Source organism: Alosa sapidissima, chromosome 7 (genome assembly GCF_018492685.1).
Source record: "Alosa sapidissima isolate fAloSap1 chromosome 7, fAloSap1.pri, whole genome shotgun sequence".
Taxonomy (NCBI): Eukaryota; Metazoa; Chordata; class Actinopteri; order Clupeiformes; family Clupeidae; genus Alosa; species Alosa sapidissima.
Genome location: NC_055963.1, coordinates 31,864,193 through 31,890,011, shown reverse-complemented (window position 1 = coordinate 31,890,011; position 25,819 = coordinate 31,864,193). Strand labels below are relative to the sequence as shown.

The window sequence follows — 25,819 nt, the reverse complement described above, 5'->3', positions numbered from 1 at the left end:
ATTTATGTTGTTTGCTTGATCTGTACTCTTGCATCATTGCCATACAACATCAAATTAAACGTCATGACCAGGGGTGACCAAATGTTGGATACCTCTGTATATTATACAAGCAAGTATCTTAGATCTAATATCATTGCTGCCATAATATCATACCCTGTCACAGCTCAGAATAACTGAATGCCATTACCCTTGTTGCCTGTGGATGTACAGTACATGGTTTGAGGTTATGATAGATGTAGTGAAGTAGTCCATTTATTCCCTGATTCTGCTGTCCAACTAAACAAAAACCTGTGTCAGTGGCGGTGCTGAAAAATACAGACGTGATTAAAGTTAATACAAAAGATTTTTATTTATATTAGATGGAGGGCAGCCTAAAAGGTCTGAAATCAACAACCCAAAAAATTAACAATCCAAAGAGGAAATTTCACTCCGGATTAACTCCATTAGCCAAGTCGGCCAAAATGAATGTGCTACATGCCTCAGGAGAAGTTTGTCAGTTCTGTCCGATGACCTTATTGTACACTAAAAAGGGTTCTGTAATAAATATGAAAATCTATAAATAACATTTTATGAAGAAAAAATGAATGTCATTTCCCAACAGAAACAATACAAAAAACACTCAATAGTGTTACTACTTCAAAAACTAGACCCATGTTAATTATTAGACTAAATCAATAGTCTACAACAGACAGTATTTACATGCTCATTTTTTTCCTCATCATCTCAAGCGCAGCCTCTTTTTCCTTCAGAAGTTCTTTTAAACGTTTTATTTTCTCACAGCGCTTAATCTCCTCAGGCTCCATAGGCTCTGTGGAGAACAGGTCTTTGTTAAGCACCTCTGTCGTGCTTGTGTTGTTCTCACAAGCACTGCCAGGTGGCTCCACTCCCATTTGTGATGGCGCATCTCTTCCCGTTGAGCCGTCTACTGGTCGCAAGTCACTCTTTCCTGATGTGACAGGTTGTGTGCTGATGGGAATTCCGCTACTCTGTGACCCAGATGGTTGCGCCTCACCTGGATTGTCCTGTGTTGTGTCTGCTGACGCCTCCTTCAGGGCGAGTTTATCAGCTCCAGTGGAGGCAAGTCTGTCCGTGTCTTTGGTGGTGTCTAAAGCCTTCCCTTCCAGCACGTCTTCTGACACACTGGCTGACTCTCCAGGATCACAAGCAGAAGGCACAATATTTTGAACAGGGAGAACTGTAGAAATTCCAGCATCAGCAGTCAGAGAATTGATCTTGCTCTGGAGGCTATTAAACAGTCCACACTTGGGTGAGGCATGAGGCTGGCCAGCGACTTGAGACTCGCTGGTTTGCTCCGCCATATTTCTTGAAGACTCAACTTTCCGTCGTTTGACATCTTTTGCCAAATGAACCTGCAAATGTTGGACACAATTTCAATAAATTACTTTCATTTTTCAACTGATGCTTCACTATTCAAAAAGGTGAAAAACTACAGATTGATTGAATCAACAGCCCTCTTTAGTTGATTCAGGTGTGTTAATTAAACTTGGCTAGTGTCATGATATCAATTTATCCATCCTAACGAAGCTGTAGACTGACACCTGCAGTTTTGAATACAGTAGAGAGACTGGCTTAACAATACCAGCCTCCATTACAAACGATCAACAGACAGGAGAATATAAACTATGCTGCTCAACAATAATGCAGACGTCTGTGCAAATGTATGGATCACTTCGGTCAAGTTGGAATGAAATGGACAGATTCGAAGTAGGCTATGAGATTATAACTTAATGGGATCATCAGTGTCTCCACATGAACTCGAGCATTGAGAACATTGTTTGTGTACAGAGTTTACTAAAAGAAAGGTCTTGAACAACTCACTTGGTTTTTCTGCTCGCCATCTTGCCAGTCAAGGAGTGAGTTGTCCAAAACCTTTCTTTTTAGTAAACTATGTGCACACAAACAATGTTCTCAATGCTCGAGTTTATGTGTAAAGACAGGGGTGACCAAATGTTGGATACCTCTGTATATTATACAAGCAAGTATCTTAACATAGATTTAATATCATTGCTGCCATAATATCATATCCTGTCACAGCTCAGAATAACTGCGAATGCCATTTCCCTTGTTGCCTGTGGATGTACAGTACATGGTTTGAGGTTATGATAGATGCATTGAAGACGCGTTGTCCAAAAACCTCTCTTTTTAGTAAACTATGTGTACACAAACAATGCTTGAGTTCATGTGTAAAGACACTGATGATACTTCAATCAAAGTTTCATGTTGTGTCGAGCCTTCTTAGTGTTTTAAAAATAGCGATTTTGACGAGATCATGTATCAAAATAATAGTGCCCCTACGATTCCCCTTCAAAAGGCCATTTGACCCAAAAACGACAACACGGAGAAGCTTAAAAGTGGCGCTTCCGACGTAATTATGCTTTTAAACTAAAGTTTGATTCGGGTACATTCACAAAAAGACCCTAGGTTGCATTTTGGCAAGAGTTACGCCTTAAGCACCACATTTGATACTGTGATGTTAATTTGTAACGTTCTGTGTAACCTACATGTATTTAGAACTGGGTCTACTGCCAACATCAAGCAATATACTGTTTCACCTTGTAGTGGCGCTCATCCTTAATACAGCCCTCGGGAGTGCGTAGCTGAAAAGGTGCTTAAGTCAGTGGCAGAGTGCGCGCAAGAGTTGTATAAATAAGAAACGCACAGATTTTGGGGTTGCTCCTCCCAAAATGGGTAACTCCCTCCATCGTACGTAAATAACAGATTTAAGTGAAGGGGAGAATTTGTGCAGGCTGAAAAGCACTTAGTTATGTGCTTTTTTTCACTTACGCACATGGGAGAATTCGCCCCTATATGAACAATACTAGCCCCGTTTACATGGACACTTTTAATCTGATTACAAATGTAGTAATGGCGCAACCGGAATAAAAATGCCTCATGTAAACAATGCAACCGATCGGATTCAGCCTGATCCAACTAAATTTCCAATCGGATTGAGGGAGGTGGTGTACTCCGTTCTGTTAATCTGAACTATTGAAAATTCCACCCATGTAAACATGTAAACAGGTACTCCGATTGTTGGAATACATTTAGAACTCCACAGGTGTTCTGCAGATTAAATGGCAATCGGTTTATTTAGTTCATGTCCACAGTTTGGTTGAAATCTTTAATCAGATTCATTTCAATCTGATCGGGAAAATCCGGCTACTGATACACCCCCAATCCATTAGAATTGGTCCCAATGAAATTGTTCAGTGGCAGCCATATTGGGTAGTTTACCTAACCTTTAGAAAAACTAGTTTGTAGTTTGTAGCATGCAGCTGCATGCTTTTGATGCAGACCTGGCATCAATGGTCCAAGCTGTATTAGTAGTTGAATGCAATGGCTCTACAGTCATTGGTTTGATGTCTACATTCTTGTCTTGGAATAAGAGCAGTTAGCTGACTGCACACCCTAGTATCCTAATCCAGGTCATCATGGTGCATCTACAGTCAAAAAGCCCCAAAATGGGTCGCACTTGTGCTTGTCCACATCAATCGCAAAACAAGTCTGTTAATGACAATGGTCAATTGAGTTGTAGCTTATGTAATCATGGAGAGAGGTCTTTCATTTTACTGGTCCTCTTTACAGTAACTATGATTTTATAGTTACTTAAGTTTCACATTTATGCATTTTTACTGTTGTTGCTTCATATTGCCAACATATATCCACCTGAACTTACATAGATGACATAGTGATTGTTTAATAGTTACCTGTGCTTCTATTAGTTTCTTTGCTTTAATCTCCATTTGAGATCCCTGGATCAGTCTGCGTATTCCCTCTAACGTGCGCTTGTTAATAGATCTGGTCTCTGAGGGCATTTCCTGTTTTTCAGAATGACTCCTTTTAAGACAAATTTGAATATCTTTTTGGATTCCAAAAAGTCGCCTCATTTTGCAGTCATATTCATGTTGGCTCTGTTGGTCCACATTCTTTATGGTAACATTAACTGGCATGGTCAAACTCTGAAAAGAAAATTGTATACACATAAATACAAGTGAAACATATGAATGCAGTGGGCAAAATTTCAACTCAATAGTGCTTACAGGTAGCCTAGAAATCTAGACGCGCCAGGGCTAGTCTAGCAACTCTCCGTTGGCTTGTGAGCTCCAGAAATCGAAACTCAATCAGGCCAATGAAATCGTGTATAGAGTCGTTAGGTGGGCTTAACATAATGATTGATGGCAGAGTTGCAACGGTTTGGCTTGAATTCCCTGCTACTTGAAAACAAATAAGATGAATGTTGCTGTTGGCGAACAGTGTGACACGAGTTAAGCTTTTATTAAGTTGGCAAACGTTTGAACTAGCCAACTAGCTCCGCTGGTGGGAAACGCATGGGACTCATAGCGCTGCCGTTGTCCTATTGCGTGCAGAGGGAATTTGAAAGACAACTGATTATCCCGCCCCTCGGACTGAGCACTGGGGAACGGTGAGTGCCCAGACCCTACATTTTAATGTGGGTCTGGCTCGTCAGGCTAGCTTACAGGCACAATGGTAAATTTTACGCAAAACTTTTTACCCTTTGGTTTCAGGTTTCATATAGGCTAAGCTTGTATATGAGGATAGAAATGCTTTTAAAATAGCAATAAACCTGCACTTGTGAAGTGTCTTGGCTGGTAGTTTCTGTCATCTGCACAGTGTCCTCAATGTTGCTGGGCTCTTCTTGAAGTACTTGATTTTCCTGACTGCTCTTGGATTCCATTCCATGCTCTTGGATTCCATGCTCAGCTGAAGCCAATTCTCCATCAATTCCAGGACCGGTCCTGGCTTCTAGAGGAACATTGCACTGTTTTGCCAGACCATTGACTGAGCTGTCCTCAGGGACAGTGCTGCAACTAGTATTAAGATGGACTCCATCTCCCACGTTCTGGACATTCATCTCTGACATGTTATCCAATTTGTTTGAATTATTGCTCATCCTTGCTTCACAGTTGGCAGGAGTTTGCGCTGCATCACAATCTAATTCTTGCTCGTCAAGACGAGGATCCTCAGGTGTGATCACGTCAACCCTGATTTTTATCCCAGAAACAGGTTCAGCATTTATCACGTCCTGATCACTTCCAGTCTGCTTGCCACTGGCACAGTTTTCATGTTGATTCTCACTGCTGACTTGTTTGGTTAGTTCACTATTATTCCTCACAGGTATGGGTTGACCTGACTTGGTCCCACCTTTTCCACCACATTCTTCCTTTATATCGCTTTTGCCACTAGTCTTGGGTGGAATATAGGATACAAAGATGACGTTGGAGTCATCCTCCTCAGTCGTAACTCCTGCTCGTTCCTTCACACCCTTCCCAGATGTCCCCTCAGTTTGGGGATCATCATCACAAAGATCAATGACCTCATCTGGATCAACATCTATACAAATGGGTTTAGGGTTCGGTTGAGTACCACTCGTGTGTGATCTTGAGGAGGAACTGGGAGATTCTGTTGGTTTTCTGGGAGTTGAACTCTCCTTGGCTGTTGCATGACTTTCCTGGCTAGACACACATAGCCTTGAATCTTTGTTGGTCACAAAATACACTTTACCATTGCACATGACCAAAGCATCATCTTTACTTGGGCTGATCTTCATGTGGCTCATCTGAGATGATGATGGGCTTGATGTGACTGGAGAGTTTTTCTTCATCTGTGCCACAACCTTTAAAATCTCTGACGTCATGCAAGTTGGGGACGCTGGTACAAGACATGGAGCACTTGACCCTTCTTTTTGCTGAACAACCCACTTCATGGGTGTCACACTGTCACTGTCTACAACCTTTGGACTCTGTGCTGGAGTTGCTGGAGACCATGTTGAATTGTTCTTGGAAACATTTACTGTGACACATTTAGTCATGGGTGGAGCAGAGTCTTTAAGCTTGGAGGTGTCGATTTTCATTGAAGTGACTGGAGAAACGTATACAACTGTGGATGGCTTCTCTGTTGAGGCCATGTCATGTGGCAAGTTCAATATTTGCTTCTTTATGGATTGGGGGAGTGCAGATGCTGGTAGAGTTTGAACTTTAGCATCGGGAGGTATTTGGAGGTAATGCCCATTTGGCAGTTTCGGTGAACTCACAGTCACTGGTAACTGTGAAGTATTTGAACATGCTATTGATGTTCCACTGGCATTCACAGGATGTGACACCAGATTTTGAGTCCTTTTGGGAGGAACAACTGGCAATCGTACTTGCCCCACCAACACCTTTGGTGAGATCACTTGTTGCGGGCTCTTAGCTAACCGGATAGTTGTGTTAGTTGGTCCTTTTAAAATAAATTTTCCATCAGCAGTAGGTTCAACAACAGGTATCCTATTCTGAGAAAGAGATGGTGGCAAAATGCGGACAGGGTGAGAAAAAACAGTTGGAGCTCCTAGACAATCAATTTTGCTTGAGGTTGTCTGCATAGGAATGTACTGTCCATTGACTTTTTGAACGGGAATCAGTTTCATGACATTTTTTCCATCCGGCCCTACAGCTGGCATGACCTGGTAGAACACGCCAGTTCCCCTGGGGAAACAGAAAACAGACAAGAAAAGAAAAAGTGATTATTGAACATCCATCATCTTGACAATTGGTTTTCCTATATGATTTTTTTTATAGAGGGATACTAAGGGATCTTTCAAACAAGAGTTAGATGTTAAAGCTATTTTCCAAAGTCTGCTGTGCAACAAGGATCTAGGCCAGAGGGCTGGAATATCTGTCTTTTTGTTACAAATTATCGAATTGTAGAAGGGGAAGTCACACCTGAGCGCCATTTCTAGTGTTGTCTTCCCATCCTAACTATACACATTATCTAAGGGCAAGCCAGGATGAGTAGTTGTGACTGGTAGGGACGCACCGATCTGACTTTTTCAGTCTCGATACCGATGCCTGGGCTTTGTGCATCAGTCAATACCCAATACCGATCTGATACCATGGTTAAATTAATAAACCCCCATGTGGAAAAGACTAAAGGCATCAGGCCTGACTTAAACATTATTTTCCCTAACTAAACATTACTTTCCTAGGACAAAATCTAACAAAATAACACTTAGATATAAATGTAATGTATTATTACTATTATTATTCTGTTGTTAAGTCCGACGTCACGGGCCCAACAGCTTTTTGGGCAAAAAACGTTTACTAGCGCAGCCAGACAGTTTTTGCAACTTTATCGGTTAACTTTAACAGAGCAATTACTATAGCTGTGCAGCCAGATGATACAATCAAGAGTTATGTGCAGGCTTCCGCGAAAAATAGGATTTTATTAGGTTGAGGATGCAAGTGAGAAGTAGGATGACAATTTCCTTAAAGGCTACACTGAATAGCGGAAAAAAATAGTTTATTTTACTGTCTATGGAGAAAACCGAGCGGCTCTGAAAGCCATTGGACCCGGAAAAAGATTTATTAGCCTATTATTGCATTATCACTTAATAACCGAATTATTATTATTACTATTAGTATTAAAAAATTGTGCACCAGCAGCAACTTGGAACAGCATTCAAATTCAAGTTCACAGCTATTACTAAATTATAAATCTAACAAGCGAACATAAAACACACAAATACATAACAACTTTCTCCCACCAAAACTAGTTTTGTGCAGATCAAAATCCCATATTAATGATTAAAACACCCCTGCTTTTTGTGTTGACCGTCACGTATTCAACGTGTTGCCTAAAAATACAACAAATACGCATGAAGATCGTAATTAATCAATGACAAATGGTGGTTTATAAAATAATGAATAGTAAACCAGAAATATAATGACAGGCAGACTGTAAAGACAAACACCAGAAATGTCTATTTAGTTTCTGGTTGGGTGTCACGGCTCAGTCTTTAAGTTGAAGTAAATTCAGATTGGCCCATGGATCTGCTAATTTCTTTTGTCTTCAAGACGACATTTGGGGCTTAAAACACCATCGAGCCCCAATAATACTATATATTATCGGGGGGCCCAGAATTATTGTATGTCATAGGGCCCAAATTATCTAGCAGCACCCCTGGGTGCACCCCTAGTGACTAGGTCAAGCTGGACAAAAGTCATTTTGGATGCATGCCCGTTCACAGCTTTCCTTAATAATTATTCTACTTTGTCTTTTATTACTTTTTTACTACTTTTGCCTTTGTTTTGGTAAATTATTTTACCTTGTGTTTTATGTTTTCTTTTCATTATGATCTTTACCTTTTGAACTATTCTTTGAATATATTGCCCTTCTATGCTTTTATTTGTTATTATTGTTTGGTTTTGTTTATGTAAAGCACATTGAATGACCTCTGTGTATGAAATGCGCTATATAAATAAACTTGACTCAAAAGAACTAACGGCTGGAATGAAAAAAGACACAGACAATAGCCTAATTCACATCAATTCAGCAAAAGCTTTTTGATGAATGCCAACGTGACGTGAGTAGAGGTGTGAATTGTCACCTGCCCAACGATTTGATTACGATGCAGAATTTCAAGTTTCAACTCAACTGTAGGTTGCCAAGATTCTCAATAACAAGGTATCATCAGAGAGGATAAGTCAATGGGTCAATGACGTGACGCCCACATTTCTACTTCCATAAGCTGTACAACTTACAATTTTAAACAAAAAAGGTCCATATTGGTCAGAGACATAAATCTCACATCACTTTCACTGACCAATGTACAGAATTGTTGACTGGTTATTATAGTATCAAAGTGGCAAAATGTCGTGGTAAAATGGAGAGTTAAAGGAGAAATCCTAGTGGGAGTACTAGCCATTAGCTGCAGCTACTCCAGTTCGGTAACACTGATTTTGGTCGTTATTTTCCCTATCAACAGTACTCGGCGACACACTATCTCGATGCCCAAGACAAATTTCTCTATGAAGAGACATTGAAAGCTCATCTTATCCTATCTTATGTAGCGATCAAGATCCATTTAAAAATCGGCCGGATTTCTCCTTTAATGAAGACAAAAGCCAGAAAAGCTCGTCACAGCCAATTAAAATCCACAGCGAAGCCACCAAACAGGAAGTGAGCGCATATCTCAGTAACCCATAGATATGACGCATTGTCAGTTGAAGGGTGTGAACACTGCCGCCATATTGGTAGTGGCAACACTCACCCATAAATGAATGGAGACTTATGATGAGCTGAAGGAGTTTTGGGCTATAAAGTCCTCAAACTCATACATTTGAAGCGATGGGTATGAATTATATTTCATAGTTAAATGGTAGATAAACTACATGAAGAAATAAAAAATTAACACTATTTTAGTGGAGAAAATTAATATTTTTGAGAACAATAAAAAAAAAACCCAAACTCATTACAAAATGTCAGACAAGTGGAAACCTTCATCTTTACATAACTCCAGAAAATTACATGTTTAACAATTCCATTGGGCAAAGAAATTCACACTTTGCCTGAAGTTATCGTGCCCCCGCTGCTTAGTTTGTTCACTAATGTTATGCTGTGGCAGCAGCGAGATAACAGGTAGGCTAACATACCTTCAAACATTAGACAACAACAGGTTAATACAGTATCAATACTATTATAATATGACTATGTGACTACATGAGTAACATTAAGTTTTGAATTTTGTCATTATTAATTTGCCCTCAATACACAACAAAACCATTGTTAACTGACTTGAAATTAGCCTTGCCACACTAGTCAGTACTATTAGCCAACTCCAAACTTGTTCTCTACAAGGCTATAAGACTGCCAAATACAACAAAAAACATAACCGTACCATTTTATATGTACAAGGCCATCTCCGTATGTCAAGAGGGCACTAGGATTTGTCCAAAGCCCACAATGTCGGTTTCTCGATAATTTCCACTCAGAGACACCTGTTTCTCCATTGGCCTCCAGTGATTTACCGCTCGATTGTTGCCCTCAGCAATATGGCGTCGCCGTTTTTTTATGTTCTAGAGTCCAATGCAGTATACTATATCTTTGCAGTAACCCTTTGATGCATCATAACCAAACTTGAGACATGTTTTCAAGACCCCATTGGGAGGAGGCCCAAAAAATTTGGTGACCTTTGACCTCTAGGGGGCGCTGCAATTAGCAAAAATACGTTTTGGCTTGTAACTGTTGTGTTTTGAATAAAAACTTACTAGTGTTGTCTGTTAATACTGTGGAATATCCTAAGGCCGACACATGCGAACTTGTGATGTCAACGTAATTGATCTGGCCGCCGTATTGGATTTCATCAAAAACAGTACAGTAAACAGTACAAACGGTTTTAAGAATAAGAATGAACAGGTATGATAAGGGATCAGATTCCAAAAATAATTCCGTGGAAATGCATGGATTCCAGTTGCTGCTACTGGAAGAAACTGGAATCCATGCATTTCCACAGAATTATTTTTGGAATCTGATCCCTTATCATACCTGTTTATTCTTATTCGTCGCTCGATTTATCGTGACTAAATTCAAGATGGCTGCAAACTTCGTTAAGATACTGTCTGTATAAATCGTGTGACACATGGTGTCACAGCTGGAAGAGGTTACAGTAACATAAATTTAGGAGCACATTTTCAAACTTATTTTGATCTTGGGTGATTGTCAGGGGTCTTCTGAAGTAGATCACCATATGCCAGCTGACTAAGGTCTAAATAATGGCCTGAGAACTTTGTTTTGCCAAATGACATTCATTTAAATTCAATTGGCTATGATGGGCAAATGCTTTTGAAAATGGCATAAAAAAATTCAAGACTAGTGTTAATTTCGTCAGACGAGACGAGAGGAAATATGTTCGTCAACAACCTTTTTTTTCATGACTAAGACGAGACGATGACGAGACGGCAGTAATGTCCTGAAACACTGACTAAGACTATCTTAAGATGCATTATTGTTGACGAAAAAAGACGAGACTAAAATGTTTTGCATGAAATAAAAACTAAGATAAAATCTCTCTTCATTTTCGTCTACAAAATGAGAAGACAGAATATCTAGCTGTTACGTGTTCAAAATATTCCGAATGAGTTAATACGCAACAGCTTTCCTGTAGGCTAGTCTACATGCTGTTGCTGCAACCCTGTGGCTGCAACACGAAACTACATGGAACAAGAACACTGGAGATTTCTGCCAGAGTTAGCAAGCTAACTACCTAAGCTTTATGCCACAAAGCTACATACCCAGAAGTTGAAGCTTCTCTCATACAAATTAACATCCCCCAGAATGTCCATACGAAAATGTTCATCATGTAATGTCAACTATTTAACTAGTTGGACTGATGATGCAAAGTTTGCTAGCAAGTAAGCTAATATGGAAAGTTCGCTAGCAAGTTAGCTATGGCTAAGATGGAGAGTCTGTTTGGGGAATGTGTTGTGTTTGGGGCATATCGCCATCTAGCGAGGCGGAGTAAAACATTAATATTTTGGCCTACGACAGTGTTTCTCAAACTTTTTCAGTTTCAGGACCACATAACTAACCCTAGCTAAAAAAAAAAAAAGATTAGACCTACTTCAACAGTAGCCTATAATTAGTCTACACAATAGGCCTACTCACTGAACCACCTTGCTTATTGTCTTTGCACTTTGCTTATTGTGTGGATTCATATTGTATGATTTAAACTGGCATATCTTACATAGGCAGTGTTGCAGAACTGTTTTTACATACAAGTTGGTTCAATATTGCAAACAACTCATCTATATTATATTTTACCACGTCTGCTCACGGACCACTTGGGCTAGCTTGCGGACCACCAGTGATCCCCGGACCACACTTTGAGAAACACTGGTCTACGAATATGACAGTGGTCCAGTCAAATCTTTTACTGTCTATGGTCAAATCCCAGCCGAGCTATAACTGTAGCTCGACTTACCTGTGCATGTAAACATACTGACTGACAAAAAATCAGAATGAGTAATTATAACAGACGAGTAGCCCTGTGGACACACAATATTGTTGGAAAATTGAGATGTGTGAAACACTATTTGACTCAAATCAGAAATAATTTGTTATAAAAAAAAAGACTAAAATGTGTTGACTAAAACTGACTAAGACTAAGATACCTTTAGTTTTCTTTTGACTAAAACTAGACTAAAATGACGAGACCTCTAGTCGACTAAAACTTGACTAACAAAAATGATATTTGAATGACTAAATATGACAAAGACTAAAAAGGAAATTTCATCACAAGACTAAGACTAAGACTAAATTAAAAATAGGTGACAAAATTAACACTATAATCAAGACATATGCAAGGCTTAATCTGAAGATTGTCTGTGCCAAGCTTCATGCCGAACGTGTGTGACCTGTGAAAATGTTTTCCCGTTTTGGACAAAATTCAAGATGGCTGTCAAATAAATGTTGTTAACGTCACAAGTTGGCTTGTGTAAGCTTAAAGACTATGGAGTCAATTTTTGGGTATTTTGTGCCCATGAAAAGATATTCACAAGTGTAAAGAGTTTTGCAGCTGTATAAAAAATGTGTGCTTGTGCACAGAAATTTTGTACTTGTAGAAATATTTTGTGCATGTGTGAAAAAAAATTTGAGGATATAATTTGCACAAGTGTAAGTCTTTGAGGATATAATTTGCACAAGTGTAGAACCGTTTTGTACCTGTGGATTTAATTTGTCTGTGTGCAAAAAAAATGCAGAAATATTTTGTGCACTTGTGAAAATAATTTGTCCACAGGGATTTAGTTTGAATGGGGGAAGGTTGGAAGAGAGTCATTTATTTGCAAGGCTAGGCCGATGCCCCTCCATAGAAAAAGCTGTTGGTAGCATCGGCTAACTAGCACCAGATTTCAGTAGTGCAGGGGACAAGCCGAGATGGGCTATGAGACATACGTTCACACTCGGTATCATGTTACAACACACTTTAGGTCAATCTCACACCGGAATTCTCCTTTAAGTCATTTAGAGACCTCAGACGAGTCTAGGAAGTGACGTCAATTCCGGAAATAAGTACATAATTTACTTTACTCTTTATGGAGAATACAGCAGGAAAAAACGTGTTTTCTTTTACAGTTCATGGAAAAAATAGTCACATTAGGTAGAAGCTTTTTATTATTATTCATAATTCACATTTATTTACTAAATAATCGATCGCAACTGACTGTCCACGTGATCTGCCAGAGTCAGCTGGGAGGAGCTTGTGACTCACGGAAGATATTGCGTGAAATTTTGGTTTATGGCTATGGTTTAAATGTCCTTCCTATTCATTAACATGAACATGATGACTGACAAAATAAATGAATATGATGTTTAATAAACCATTGTAGGCATACATTTAACAAGTTATCATTATATCACATCAATTAAGTGTTTTCTGTAGGCTAGGCTACTGTGTGACATGCTTTACACTACAGCATAAAAATCAACAATAGGCTATCAACATGTTTGCAGTATCACTGTTGCAGAAATCACATACAAGAAGGCATCCTCTTGATTGTTTGTGTATTTTTGCACATTCCAACACAAGAAAACAGCATGAGGAAACTTGTCATTTTTCTGCCTTATTTTCTAACTAATTTTACGAGTCTGCAGTATCACCGAGTACAGCTGTTACAAGAGGGTCTGGCGTCCCTTTGTTATGATGCACTTCCTGCGACGGTCACTCGTCTCTAAATGACTTAACTCCCTCTCGAATTTTGGCAGTGTTTTGTCGTCGTTTCTTAAGAGCCAATCAGCAAATTTTAGTCTTGACGGCGTTTGACTAGCCCATCGGGGGACGTGCTAAGTCACATCTCTTGGCCAGAGTTGGCAGGCACAGAGCTAGCGAACTTAGGTCTTAAATCTAACAAGTTATGCCTTTTACAACAAGCTTTTTGATGGAAAAGTGGTGTTAAATTTCCATAACCTTTGTTTAGTGAACGCATAAAAGCGTCAGTGTATAGGCAAGAAGAATCAAGAATTTGCACTTTATTTGGTGCAAATCTCCTTTATTTTACAGTCCGCGATTCACAATGTTTTGCAATTTACCTTCGTTACTACCAGCAGTCGTTGCTTTTTCACTGCGTAGATTTGCGATTGAGTGCGCATCTAATGTAACAGCAGTGTCTTCGTGGAGGCACCCTCTCTCCGGTTTCATTTTTGCTGTTGTTGCGAGCGAGCTTAGGCCTATAGACTACGATATGGGAAATACTTTATACGATCAGCTTCAGAAATGAATGGGTTTTCCTTGTCCTGTGCTACACCATTTCTAGCCCGGTTGAAACCAGACCCTTCTCAGTCGTAACTGAGAGTGGGTCTGGGGATAGTTCGTTCACAGCCCATTTCCAAAGGGCATTCCCAAACGGACGGTCAAAATGCCTCGGACGCAATAGGAGAGGCCAAAAACCAATCAGAGCAACGAAAGAGACAGAGTGACGGAAACACACAATTTGCAACACTGTCTGGTTGTAGGGAGAAGCAGGAAGAATTAACCACTTTTTAATAAAACGTAGGCTAATTTACAAAGACATCGTGCCACACTGAAAGCTAATATTTTGTCACTAGCAATTTACATCTGCCCTATGTCAAATACAATTCTGAACAGCAGCTCTGAACAAAACCGTTCACGTTCAAACGAGTATTTTGTTTCATTCGTCCTTTCTGGCTGACCGGGACATATAAAGCAGGAATGGGGGACGAGTGACTGAAACGTTCACAGCAATTATGCCGGAATTGTTTCAAGGCAAACACTGAAGTGTAGCATTCAAGTTATGCTCGCATAGCACACCAATTCAAAAGTAGCCTATGTGTTTTTTGTCGGCTACGTGTCCAGCTACTGTAGGCCTATAAATGAACAGAATATCAAACCGTTTTCAGTAGCCTACCACTGTTGCAGATATCACATAGGTACCCCTTACATGTTTGTTCAGAATCACGTTCCAATTTTCCTAGATCTAGGCAAATGTGTCCGCAATCAGCAATTTTGCATATTGCAGCAAATATGTCAACTGGGCTAAAAGGCATGTTAGGTTACCTTTCCTTCTCTCACTGCATTCTCAGAATCTCACCCTGTTCCTCCTATATCCAATGAATTCGGTGGATAGAAGAACTAATTTCTTCAATCTTTGCATCTTGGCTGGCTAGTCTAACTTTCCGCTTTTTCTGCGCGCTCTTAGATTTGACAGAAGCGACTACTAGCGAGTCAGAACGCGAAACTGCTAACGTTGATGGGAGGTATCGTGTTGTCGTATTTATGTTGTTTACTTTTTTGCCTCAATAGACCACTGAAGTTCGCCTACAAAAAAGAACCAAAACGGCCATCTTTGCCCATATAAGGAGATCCGGTTGTTAATTGAAGCTAACTACCTACAGCAAGTTGCATTGCAAGTTAGCTCTGGGGTAGCAAAAATCTAAGTGTGCCACCTTCACATACCGGAGATCACAGTATCCACTCGAAGGCAGAGGACAAAAGTGTGTTCAGGAAAACGTCTGCATTTCAGACTTTTTCATCCCCGCGAGAGTTTAACAGGTGCGATAATTCAAAATCCCTATGTTATTTTCCCATAGGAAAAATCACCAAATAAAGGATGTCAAAGATGGCAGTTTTTTTGTAGGCGAACTTCAGAGGTCTATTCCAGTTATGTTTTGGGGGACTTAGTGTTCACTGATGTGAATGAATGAACCTCAAAATATTTCCACACCTGTCAGAGAAGGGGGGGGGGGGGGGGGGGGGTCAAGTTTCAGGAGATACTGTTCCTGCCGAACTTCAACACGCATGTGTGTTTTTTCCCCTTTTGGCATGCATGCTGGACGTGTCATTGATATCTGTCACTCTATCCAGAGAAATATTCTTTGGTCATCACTGCTATTCTGAGATTTCATCCAGACTTCCATCAAAACAATACTTCGAAAATGTGCTTAAACTAATGCCGCTGACTTTTGCCAGCGACCATTTCACTTTGATAATAAACTACATTTTGGTACAAGATATCTACAGCAACAATAACCAAAATTAGCTTAAGCAATGTGAAGAACTTTTATGAAAATGGTCAGACCCTAAGACTGTGCCCACTGCTCAAATTTCATTTAAAAATGATCTAATGTGATTGAATGTCAGAGTAATTGCATTCAAAAACATACCTTAAAAGATGCACCTCAATTTATAAAGTAACGAAGTAAAAAAACAACAACACACAATTAGGGTTGTGCCGATGGATCGTGATGGAAAGCAACCATCGTGATACCACGCCCCCACATGCCAGTCACTAATTCCTGCTGTAAGGCCAAAACATAAAAAAACCTTTCCCTGAAAATGAAATTGAGCCTACTTTAAAGGCTGTCAACCAAACAGTTATCACGTATTAGTCTACCGTCTTGTAAAATAAAAGACTTATTAGTCTACCTTCTTATTCAAATAATTCCTGACTGTGATGTGAATGTGTAGCCTAATTGTCTTTTTGTAGCTACATGTCTCGCAGGCCTATAGCCTACATTGGACGTAATAGGTAGCCTAATGCAGAAAATATAGATTTATTATTGTTAGGCTACGACTAGGACATTCTAGCGCTCAAATATTTTTGCAAGGCTACAGCGAGCGCTAAATGAGTCCTTCTCTTCTGTGTTAAAATAAACAATTTCTTTCGTTCATTATAGGATCAGAAGGTAGCCTATTAGGCGGGTCAATATAGGGTTCAACGTCAAAAGAATTGATACAAAAGTTTTTTTATGGATTCTGGTACTGTTGGACATGCTAAACAACATACTAAAAATCTAGTAAAATCTGACCTTGGGAAAGGGGTCATTTTCAAAATGGCCGCCAAAATGGCTGTCAACAGGTTAGAATTAGAGCCCGACCGATTTATTGGCGGGCCGATATTAGGCATTTTCCAAACATCCAAACAAATTTTCCGCATCGGCATTTATAATGGCCGATAAATTAATATTTTAAAAATAAAATAAAAACGGACGAAACACCCTTCAACCATGTCATGAGTGTTGGCGTTTTATAGTTTGTCCACCAGAGGACACTCTACACCGTCCCTGCTGGCAACACTCGTGTATAACCCACACATCCTGCAACCTGCTGATCCAGCCAGAGTCGAGCAGAGAGAACCAGTTATCCGCGAGTGAGATCATCAGTGAAGTGTGTTCATGGTGATTTGGTGACGAGACATACATTGCTTGAATAACAATTAAAAGAACATCCCCATCAGTTCTTTTAACTCAAATAAGCATGACAAAATTCGTGAAAACAATGTCCAGTTTTGCTGCTGGTAAATAAGCCGAGAGTGAAGCGGAATTAGCTAGTAATTATGTTACGTTGTTACAGTGTAGTTGACTGTCTGTCCTTTTAACTTTTGACAATGTGACTGAAGATGTATTTCTTTAATAGCGTGACAGTTACAGCAGTGAGACGTATTATCTTTCCCCGGCCTGTTATTTTGAAAGCGTATGTTTTACAATTTGCAGTATGACATTATCCATTGCTAAATTATGGCTCATCATAGACTAGCTAACCACAAAGCTAGCTAATGCCATGAATATCAGTGGAAGACCGCTAACGTTAACATTAATGAGCTTGGAAACCACAACGAACTTATTCTGCCTAAATAAAGTAATGATTACTGTATTTAAAACTAGTATATCTGTAGTTACATTGCCTGCATTGTAAAATGTAAGTTAGACGTGCGAGGAGTGAACATTTAGACATAGAGAAAAAGTATCAAACGTAGCTTGTGCAAAACGTAGCTTGTGCATAAACGTTAGCTTTTCTTTAACACGTGTGTGAAATCCAATGACGCCAAGTGTGCGTTTCATACTGTCGTTCAGCCGCAGCATTAACGAGTTACATAATGGATTTAGATCACTAAATAGTAGGTTGGTGTAGCTTGATGGAAATAATTTTAAAAGTGCAGGTAAAGGGATAAGCAAGCTGACATTGTAATTATTAGGTAGCTTACAAGGCAATAGGGACTATTACACACGCACACTCAAACAATTAGGAGTGACCTTTATTATGACCGCCGCGCAGCGAAGCGGCAGTCATATAGGTTTAGTCAGATTTTTTTTTTTTCTTTTTCGCATGCCCAAATTTCCGTCAATGATTCCCGGGACACTGAAAGACGGGGGTACACGAAACTTGGTGGGCATGTAACCCCACATGGATAGCATGGAACCATCGTTTTTCGTTTTGATCTGTAGCCCCCCGCTGGACTGGACCCCCCAAAGGAGGGTAGGGCAGACACAGTTTTCTGTGAATATCTCGAAAACCGTAGGGTTTGGGAGGACCATTTTTTTTTTGTATGTTGATCTCAAGGGGCCATGTCAACCCATTCCATAACCACTCATTTCATGTATAGCGCCACCTAGTTAAACACAAAAAAGTAAAAATGAGGTGTTGTAATTGAAGGTATCTGTGATCTAACATAGTCAAAACTGCACGAAATTGGAAGTGTAGGATCATTATGACACCCTCTGTATGCACGCCAAGTTTTGTGGAATTCCGTTCATGGGGGGCCACACAATAAATTAATTTATGTTACTATACACCAACTGGCCTGTAGGTGGCCGGAGACAGTTTTCTGTGAATATCTCGAGAACCGTAGGGCCTAGGAGGTCCACCTTTTTTATGTATGTTGGTCTTAAGGGGGCATGTCAACCCATCCCATTACCACTTATTTCATGTATAGCGCCACCTAGTTAAAAATTAAAAAGCAAAAAATTAGGTGTTTTCATCACAATATCTCTGGCTGACAAGGTCAAAACTGCACGAAATTAAAAGTGTAGGATCATTATGACACCCTCCGAATGCATGCCAAGTTTTGTGTACTTTCGTTCATGGGGGGCCTTACAATAAAATAATTTATGTGTACATTTAGTGACGTACACCAACAAGGATTCCCGGGACACTGACAGACCGGGGTACACAAAACTTGGTGGGCATGTACCCCCACATGGATAGCATGGAACCGTCATTCTTCGTTTTGATCTGTAGCCCTCCCCCACTGGACTGGACCCCCCGAAAGGAGGATAGGGCAGACACAGTTCTCTGTGAATATCTTGAGAACTGTAGGGCCTAGGATGACCATTTTTTTCCGTATGTTTGCCTCCAGGGGTCATGTTAACCCATTCCATGTGCACACATGTGCATAAACAGATACACACGCACACACATACATTTACAGTAATCATACGTATGACACATACTCACACAGTAGACATATGTACGCATGCATGCACATGCACAAACACACATACGCAGGCAAACACACAAGCACGCACATACACACACACACACACCCACACACATAAACACAAATTTGTACACGCACACAATTCAAGAATTTTTCCCATCATCTACTCCCTGAATTTTTAGTCATTGATACCCGGGACACCGAACCACCGGGGTACATGAAATTTGGTGGGTATGTAGCCCCACTAGACTTTTACGGAAAAATTTAATTTTGTCCCCGGGGACCAGGCATGCCAAACAAGCATACACAAAAGTTTCAAGAGTGGGGGATGGAGTAAAATATGGAGACAAATTGAAGTGTGATTTATTTTCGCGGAACGGATGTACAGGACTGAGCGGCGGTCATATTTTGTACCGCTATGCGGTACATCTAGTCTTGTTTAAGGATAATACAAATGACGATGATGGTAATAATGTCATCATTATTTTTTGTAATTATTAAGTCTTAGTCCAAAGTTATATTTATGAAGCTTACCAAGTATTTTAATACTGGTGATTTGATTGTTGTTGTTATTGTGTTTTTGTTCAAAAGACTAAGTTTCATATCTTAAGTTTCTATTTTTATACATTTTATTTATCAGAACTTTAATATATTTCGATGTTCCTCTGTTCCACTGTGACAATATTATTTAAAAATAATATTTGTTTGTTTTTAAAATGCATTATCATATTATTTTAGTCAATACTCTAACTAACTACTCTAAATAACTACAAATAACTAATGTTAGGGAAATCTGTTAATGTTTTGTTGCGCGTATCTGAAAAATATATATATCGGCCGATATATCGGATTTTTAAATCAACAAATATTTATCGGTATCGACCTTCAAAATCCTTTATCGGTCGGGCTCTAGTTAGAATGGCTATATCTCAATTACTATTCAGCTATGAGGCCATCCTTAAAAATATTTTTGTTTGCAGTAACAGCCAAAAAAAAATAAAAATGGGTCGGTAGGTAGGTCAATATTTTTTTTTTTCAAGATTCAAAGTAAAAAAAAAAGTACAATTTTGGTCATGGTGATTACGTAGGAATGAATTTACACAAATGTGCATATCGTGACGTAACTGACTGGGTCTTCAACCCGTGCCTTCAGGCGCACCATTGCAAACCTCATTCTGATGCAGGTTATATAGACCAGCCTTTCTCAAACTTCTTTGACCTGAGGCCCGGTCATGGCAGACTTTTGGGTCATAAGGCTCATCTACATGTACCCAGAAAGAAGGCTACAATAGCTCTTGGCCACGTTATATTGAAATTTGACTATACAATACTCAATGCTATACAGTGTATTATACAGTCTCTGCTCTGTTTCTAAGGAAGTTCTAAAAAACAACGTCGTTCTATTAAGTTTCGTTAAATAAATAAATAGCCTTCCAACAGGTTGAAGCGGAGCTTTGATACCAATGTTATCGATTAGTTTCAGTTTCTCTCGCGCAGACGCGCATTGAATGAATGCTCATACCACCACTTAATTGTAGGGCTCCATGTTTAATGACATCGATAGCAGAAACGTTTGTTTTCTTTTTTCGTCGATCCGCGGTTTCTTGATCAACTGCGCAGCAAATTATCAGATGAAGCACCGGGCCTAATTTCACTCCACGACTCCGCGGACCAGCAGTCTCCATGTTGCGGACCCATATTTTGAGAAATGCTGAATAGACCACAACAAATTTCAATACTCCGACACGGTCACCGTTAGACTAGGGGGAGAAGGGATGAGAAAAGATCTGGCCACAGTTCTTCCAGAACTTCGTGCCAAGTAAAAGCGTTATCAGTTTGTGTGAATGAAACGAAGCGTAGGCCATAGTGTGACATGCGTAAAACCAATGGTGTAGAGATGACGCCACAGGTTTTTTTTAAGTGAGCCACGTTTGCATGTAGGCAATTTATATTCACAATACTTGGGCCTGCTAAAAGAAATATTATTTTATTGCGTTTGTATTGGTTGTTTAGAGTAAAAAAAACAATCGGTCGGTATTAACGCAAGTTTACAACCGGCAAGTCGGTCGGACTAAAAGGGGAAAAAAATAAATATTTGGGTCGGTTCTAAATTGACAGGGTCGGTCGGGTTACGGCAAACGAAAATATTTTTAAGGATGGCCTGATGGTCAAATTAAACAAGAATAGGATTTTAAATGTTAAAATTGAAAATGTTTCAATGCTCTACCTTTTTCAGCCATAAATTAAAATCAATGCGTTTTAATACAGAGCAAATGCAATACAGGATTATTAACCATCTCCATGGCATGGAGGAAGATAAGACATGTCTCATATAACATCTCATCTAGAGGTTATATGCTTTTAGAAAATATATGGTTTGGGGTGTTTAATCTGTTTTGCCTGGACAATATAGGCTAAATGTATCCCCTTTACACTAGATTCGCCTATACAGAATAGAGGGCAATGCATTGTTCATGGCATGGAGGAAGATGGGACATGTCTTAACTGGTGTTATATCTCATCTGCAGGTTATATGCTTTCAGAAAATATGTAGTTTAGGGTGTTTGATTTGTTTTCCCTGGACTTAACATGCCAACATATATCCTCTTTACACTAGATTCGCCTATACAGAATAGAGGGCATTGTATTGTGCATTCATGGAGGAAGATGGGACATGTTTTAAATTGTGCTATATTTTATCTACAGATTATATGCTTTCAGACATCTGCTTTTACACCCATCACCATGCTAGTGTTGGGAAGGTCAATCATAAATGTCCGGACACTTCAAAGTTAATGAGAGGACATTAACAAAGATAACCAAAAAGGACAGAAAACAAATTAGAATAGATTTTTCATCTGAAAGGAATCTCCCTAACAGCAGCCATACATGTAGGCACATGGTCACACCACATAATATTTCGACACTTTACATAACAGAAATATGAGAAATACCTTATGATTTTTTTTTTAAAAAAAGAAAAAAGAAGAAGTGGTTCAAATAGGCCTATGGGAGTGCTACCACAGGCCTACATAGAATGTGTCTAGTATGCATTCAAACCGTTTTTTTTAAGTCAGAAATTTAGGGTCCGTGTAGACACTAATTACATTAACAATAGCAGTAGGTTCAAACCATAGTGGTTCAAACACACCTGGCTCCACCGGAAAACAACGTAGCACTATTAAAGCCATTCGTGCAAGTAGCCACTGCTAAATTCTGAAATGCACATTAGGCTAATTGAGTTACCCCGTTTCAACAAACCATCTCAGCTGCGCACAATGTTGGTGGCAGCCTACCTAAGCAGGCATTTATTAGTTAGGATGGCATTGCCTACATATTAATGTGTTATTACGGATACTAAACAATCACACCCAAACTTATAACGTTAACGTTATTTTTGAATATCGTGAGAGAACCAATAACATAACTAACACGTTAACCCTATCTGATCTCGTCAGCCGGTTCTCCATCTGGAGAAATTAACATTCCGAAAATAACGTTACCGTTCAACATTACGTTAACGTTAGATGTTGTTGCCCTAGTTATTCAATGAGCAAGAAAGCTGTCTCAATCAGTTCGTTGGGACAACCTGTAAGAAGTTATGCTACCTGCCCATTGCTGGTCATTCACAGACAATATATTAGCCATCATTACACGGTAACGGTAGGCTAAGTTAGTTACAATGACACTGGGTAGCGAAAGTGGTAGGCCTAAACGACGTAGGCTACAACATCCCTGCCTAACTTCACTGAAATTGCCCATCAACGAAGTGTAGGCTACCGACGAACGCCATCTTTACAATGCTTGAACACCCAAAACAGATAGAGCCATTTATGTGTTTCGAAATGTTCATTCTTAAATAAACACATAGCCATTATACTTTACTCACCCCTCCATTTCCTACTTCGTTATTTAGACTTCTTTACAAAACCCAAAGTCAACACAAACAGCCATAAGAGTACGCTTTGTTTCACCTGGATGTAGATAGAAAAATCTACTGTGATCGTTTCCGGGTCTACTAGATTTCCTTTTCCGGTTCTACTCGCCCTTCATGGCGGGGAGTCTAGAAAAAATGAAAATGGGCATAACGGCGAACTTCTGACTCAAGTATGATCATAGGCCAAATGCCTTATAAGGTGCTACAGCCATAACTACCACTATAATTGTTTACCAGCTCACCAGTCAGCTGTGATGACGCGAATTGATAGGCTATGGCAGTGTTTTTCAACCTTTTTTGTGCCACGGCACACTTTTGACACTTAAAATGTCCCACGGCACACTAACATCCTGTGTGAAGAAAAAATAAACATACCATAGCCTAAAACTTCAAATAATACACATATATGGCCTTATTATGGCTTCTATGCAAGACCTGCTCAATAAAACAAGTGCCCTCTGTTTCATTTGTAGGTGACTGTATCTAATTTAATTGATGTTATGAACTGGATATGTGATGATTCTGTGAATACTGGATATAGGGCCCCCGTTGTACAATGCCTCCATACCACAAATAGTGCAATCATATAATCAATGAGAGCATGTGGTTATAAATTCTTTGATGCAACAGTTGCTTTTCTGGACCAGTGAGTGACATTTGGGTAATTTTCTGCGGCACACCTGATGATCTCTCACGGCACACTAGTGTGCCCTGGCACAGTGGTTGAAAAACACTGGGCTATGGTATCTCCAGTCCTTTGTCTTTGGTGATGTTTTTGTGGAGACCTTAGCCTGCTGTAGGCTATAAGGTCTGGAGGACTAATATTGTGAAATGCATTGGACATCTAATGGCAGCAAATGGCACCCACGGGCATAGAGCTCAACAGTCCAGCCCCTCCTCCGAAAGAGTTTAGTTTCCGGATGTAGGTTTATTTCTCCAATTGATGTCTGGAAAAATCCATATATAAAGAGTTTTAGACCCTGACTTTTGGCTCTATTTGTATCGTACCGCCCGAGTTGTACGCGCAAACATAATTGCCTGGCTTGTAGCACTTTTAGCTTTTCTTTAGTTTGTCTTTGGAAAGAACATGGACACCACCAGGGCAGCAGTTGTCTCGGTAGTGCTGGGCGCTAATGCATGCACAGCAAGACTGGGCACGCACAGCAAGACTCAAGAACCTCGATGTGGACAGTCGGAATTCCGACCAAAACGGAGTGTGTCTCATCGAAATAGCTGGGAGATTTCCAACTTCCAACTCGGGTGGGGGATTTCCGATAGCCTACAAATGGATAGACCCATATGACGCGACCCGTAATTATACATTTCACGTACAGCAAAAAAAAAAAAAACTAACAGAAAAACTAAAAATGCCAAAGGTACAAGACTGTGTAGCCTACATACTACATGTAACTACATAACATTTTTACATGTATGTAGTAAAGAGAATTATTGCATAGGCCTATAATTGCACTTTATCAAATTGTGATGTGTTAAGGTTTGCTTTTAGCTCAGAGTTCATGGTGATGGTTTTGGGATAAGAACTGTTCATGGGTTCATTCAACTGTTCGTGTGTGTTTTTATGGACCGTAGCATTTCCTAAAACAGGTGATGGGCAGCGTGGAATGAGTCTTTCAGTATGTTGTCTTTTGTATAGGCAGCGTGAGGTGAAGATGTGGTCCAGGGCACGTACCTGTTGTTTTGTGATGTTCTGTGCAGTCTTGATTATTCTCTGTAGGGACTTTTTGTTTGCTTCAGAGCTGCTGCTGTACCACACCTGGATGGCGTATGTGAGGACACCCTCAATGGAGCAGCAGGGGAACCCGTTGATGTTCATAAAGCCATAAACCACCACTTTTTCTGTGACTATTCAGCTTGAACCGTTTAACATAGAAACTTCGTTCAAACTTTGTAACGTAGGTCTTTTAAAGGACAGCTATGTATTTTTCATCTTTGTAACTTTTTTGCTTTTTAAACTATGAATTAAAACTATTAAATATTTCCCCAGACTTAACTTTGGCGATTCACAGTTGGGCCATTAAGCAATTAGAATCCTGTGCCAGGTGTTCAAGCCCCCTGCACCAACTGCCCATGTCTCAGGCTTTAAGCATACAATCTGGCTCTCTCAAGACTACACATCCTGTTCAACTGTTTCCTCTGCCCAAAACTGCGTTCCAAATTATTATGCAAATTACATTTTTCTCAGATTTTCCTAAATAGTTGCTGCAAATGACAGTCAGTATAATTTTCATGTCATCAACCGTTATAAGAGTATAATTTGAATTTTATTGAACAAACCTCCCAATGACAACAGTATTTTTTTTTTTTTCAAAAATAAAAAACTCAAAATGCACTGTTCCAAATTATTATGCATCAGAGTTTCAAGACATTTTATAGGTTATAAAGAACTAAAAATGGTCATTTGTTGAATTTGCAGCATTAGGAGGTGATATAAATTAAATCAAAAGTTATTTCAATCAAAAACATCTTAACAAGCCAAGTTACATGTTAACACAGGACCCCTTCATTGATTGACCTTCACAATTCTTGCATCCATTGAACTTGTGAGTTCTTGGAGTTTCTGCTTTAATGTCTTTGCAGAATAGCCTCCCAGAGCTGCCAGAATGTCAGAATAGCCTCCCAGAGCTGCTGCTTGGATGTGAACTGCCTCCCACCCTCAGATCTTTTGCTTGATGATGCTCCAAAGGTTCTCAATAGGGTTGAGGTCAGGGGAAGATGGGGGCCACACCATGAGTTTCTCTCCTTTTATGCCCATAGCAGCCAATGACCCAGAGGTATTCTTTGCAGCATGAGATGGTGCATTGTCATGCATAAAGATGATTTTGCTACTGAAGGCACG

General features: G+C 39.7%; 1 protein-coding gene across 2 annotated transcripts; it reads right to left on the bottom strand.

Moving 5' to 3' along the window:
* Positions 1-324: 324 nt before the first annotated feature.
* Positions 325-23,030, bottom strand: lrif1 (ligand dependent nuclear receptor interacting factor 1). 2 transcript variants are annotated; one of them, XM_042098659.1, is made up of 5 exons: positions 22,915-23,030; positions 4,844-6,503; positions 4,607-4,756; positions 3,729-3,980; positions 325-1,370 (listed from the first exon to the last, which is right to left on the bottom strand). In XM_042098659.1, the coding sequence occupies exons 1-5, from the start codon at positions 22,920-22,922 to the stop codon at positions 696-698; spliced, it is 2,745 nt and encodes a 914-aa protein (XP_041954593.1). In that variant the 5' UTR covers positions 22,923-23,030; the 3' UTR covers positions 325-695. The 2 variants fall into 2 exon arrangements, with proteins under 2 accessions (XP_041954593.1, XP_041954592.1); XM_042098658.1 differs by having other exon boundaries at positions 4,607-6,503.
* Between the last annotated feature and the right edge of the window lie 2,789 nt (positions 23,031-25,819).

Bases quoted from the DNA above. Each gene is read 5' to 3' on its own strand.
- lrif1 (XM_042098658.1), bottom strand. The intron at 3,981-4,606 runs GTTTATTGCTAT...TTTTCTTTTCAG, and splicing joins AAGACACTTCACAAGTGCAG to AGTTTGACCATGCCAGTTAA. The intron at 1,371-3,728 runs GTAACTATTAAA...CAACATTTGCAG, and splicing joins AGAAACTAATAGAAGCACAG to GTTCATTTGGCAAAAGATGT.